Source organism: Ranitomeya imitator, chromosome 1 (assembly GCF_032444005.1).
Source record: "Ranitomeya imitator isolate aRanImi1 chromosome 1, aRanImi1.pri, whole genome shotgun sequence".
NCBI classification, from domain to species: domain Eukaryota; kingdom Metazoa; phylum Chordata; class Amphibia; order Anura; family Dendrobatidae; genus Ranitomeya; species Ranitomeya imitator.
The window spans coordinates 353585382-353588071 of record NC_091282.1 but is presented as its reverse complement, the minus strand read 5'-3'; the positions used below and the strand labels follow the sequence as shown (position 1 = coordinate 353588071).

At 44.6% G+C, this 2690-nt stretch overlaps 1 protein-coding gene across 1 annotated transcript; it reads right to left on the bottom strand.

Annotated features, from left to right (window-relative positions):
- Nucleotides 1-364: 364 nt before the first annotated feature.
- Nucleotides 365-1876, bottom strand: LOC138657776 (uncharacterized). Its single transcript, XM_069745437.1, has 2 exons — nt 1375-1876; nt 365-904 (listed from the first exon to the last, which is right to left on the bottom strand). Exons 1-2 carry the CDS (start codon nt 1792-1794, stop codon nt 377-379), a joined length of 948 nt encoding a protein of 315 aa, XP_069601538.1. The 5' UTR covers nt 1795-1876; the 3' UTR covers nt 365-376.
- Between the last annotated feature and the right edge of the window lie 814 nt (nt 1877-2690).

The window sequence follows — 2690 nt, the reverse complement described above, 5'->3', positions numbered from 1 at the left end:
ATGTAAAAGCCAGGATTGAAAGGCTGTGCGAGACTCTGGCGCACATTCACAAGCAGCAGAATCTGGCAATCGTAGAGTTGCAGAAGATAAAGGACATGTGCCACCAGTTGTAGGGGGGACAATACTAAATAGTATTACTGGTTTTAAAAATGTTATGTTGTTAAATTAAAAAAAATTATTTAAACTAATATTCATTTTTTCTTTGTTTTAGTTAAGTTTACATTAGTTTGTTACGTTAATTTGTGCCCTCATACAGTGCTGTGATCGAGACACACCAATCAAAAAGTAGTGATAGAATTTCTAACAAAAGCTTTTATTTGAAACATTATTTTAAAAAGACAATATAATAAAAAGGAATGTAAAAGAAGTGAGGAAATCACAAATTATGATACGACGATTGTTCCGGCTGATAACTTTGGTGCCTGATGGGCGAAGCCATATGTGAAGGTATTGGCGTGTAGGAGTTATTAGGGGGTGGCTGGCCGAAGTGGGAAACGTGAGCATTGTGTCGCATCGATGTCTGACACTGTGACCAACCATTGTAATTTGATGGCTCTGTCCGCTGTATTGGCCGGGAAGAGACCAAACAAGTGTTCTTGTCCAAATCGCCATCTGTACCCTTGTTTACTGCTTCCATAATCAGACGCTCTGCTAGTGTTCTTTGGTTCTCGTCCATTTTGGCCAGTTTGTCAACCACATAGTGTCCAAACCCCTGCAACGCAGGGCTAACATTGCTTGTCAACACCTTCTTTGCTAGGCTCAATAGTTCATGCGAGGCGTCTGAGGTGGCTTTCCGTTTTCTTGGACCTTGCCTCGATTGAGTCCTGGCAGGTGCAGCCTCCACTAAATCTGTTGTCGTGCAGTCCTGTGAACAGTCCAGTGTACTGTCCTGCGCACTGTCATCCTGGGGGGGGAAAAAAAAAAAGTTATGAACCCGGCAACAAAAAGTTGTACCACCATAACCGCATCCAAACTATATATTCGTAGTAGGTAAAAAAAGGTTATAATATATTTTAAGCTTAGTAATATTCTTTAACCCTCCCTTTTATTTAATACTTTGAACTACACTGTTCTGACTGCTAGGGGAACCTGATGAATATTTTATAGTCTAAATAGTCTCAACAAGAGTACATCGGCAGCTTGAAGCGATACTATTTTCTATATTGCTTAGATGGTATGGTTTAGAAATATCGCCATTTCATACATATTAAGTTCCCCATATAATACTTTACTGCGACAGGGTTACTTATGTGTACATGTTTTTGTAATAACTTCAAACTGATGTGATAATCAGAAGTATAAAACATAAAATGCAGAGAAAATTTAGGTAATTATAGGACACATTGGTGAACTTTCGTCCAAAGAGCTACTTACTTGTAGCCCTTGTGACTCCTGCTCGGCGTGGTTCTCCGAAACTATTTGTTCCACAGGTGCCAACAAGCGAAGACACGTGGAAGTCCGTGGCACCTCTTGGTCCCTCAGAAAATTAAGATGTTCAAAATACCAAAGTTTTGGCACATAAACATCTTCAGTGGAAGCTCCGGACCTTGTAGTCTGAAGAACCTTGTTCAGCTCCTTCCTCCACACCGTGCGGAGCGCCTGGATTTTCTTTTTAATAACCGCTTCGTTTGCTGCCTCTTCTGGTGCATGACGATTGTAAAGCTCAATGAGCTTTAAGTAACCCTCCCTCCTCTTTTCCCTGTTACAATAGTCTGGAGATTTGATTTTCCAGAGGCAGGGAAAAGACTGGTAAATCTCGATGAAATCCCTGATGAACTCCACACGATTTGACATCTGAAAAATAATTATAAAAAAAAATTACACGGTTGACAAAGAGTCCTTTAAACAATACTTGTGCCAGTGTGCCAAACGCTTAACAACAGCAGCTACACAAAGCGCTCATGCCTACCATCGCTTGTTCCATCTGCCACGCCATAGGCCACCATAACCCAAAACAGTGTACCGCCCGCTTCCCTACAGCAGCCACACAAAGAGCTCATGGTGACCATACATTGTAACATCTGCCACGCTGTAGCTCACCAGACACAACCGGTCATAACCAGTCACAACAGCGTACCATCCGCATCGCTTCAGCGGCGGAACCAAGCGGTCATGCCGACCAAACTGCGTTCCATCTACCACGCTGTAGCCCACCAGTCACGACCAGTCACAAACAGTCACAACAGCGTACCATCCGCATCGCTTGTTCCATCTGCCACGCCATAGGCCACCATAACCCAAAACAGTGTACCGCCCGCTTCCCTACAGCAGCCACACAAAGAGCTCATGGTGACCATACATTGTACCATCTGCCACGCTGTAGCTCACCAGACACAACCGGTCATAACCAGTCACAACAGCGTACCATCCGCATCGCTTCAGCGGCGGAACGAAGCGGTCATGCCAACCAAACTGCGTTCCATCTACCACGCTGTAGCCCACCAGTCACGACCAGTCACAAACAGTCCCAACAGCGTACCATCTGCCACATTGTAGCCCTCCAGTCACAACAGTATACCATCCGCTTCGCTTCAGCGGTGGAAGGAAGCACTCATGCCGACCATACAGCGTTCCATCCACCACGCCCAAGCGGTTTACATACCTCGAAGCAGCGGTGCAAAGCGTGGTATATTCAGCGCAGTACAAAATTCCAATGTCCAGGTCCACCAAGTGTCCAAGTACGAAGTGAA

Bases quoted from the DNA above. Each gene is read 5' to 3' on its own strand.
- LOC138657776 (XM_069745437.1), bottom strand. From the start codon at position 1,794: ATGTCAAATCGTGTGGAGTTCATCAGGGATTTCATCGAGATTTACCAG. The intron at 905-1,374 runs GTAAGTAGCTCT...TTCCCCCCCCAG, and splicing joins AGGAGTCACAAGGGCTACAA to GATGACAGTGCGCAGGACAG.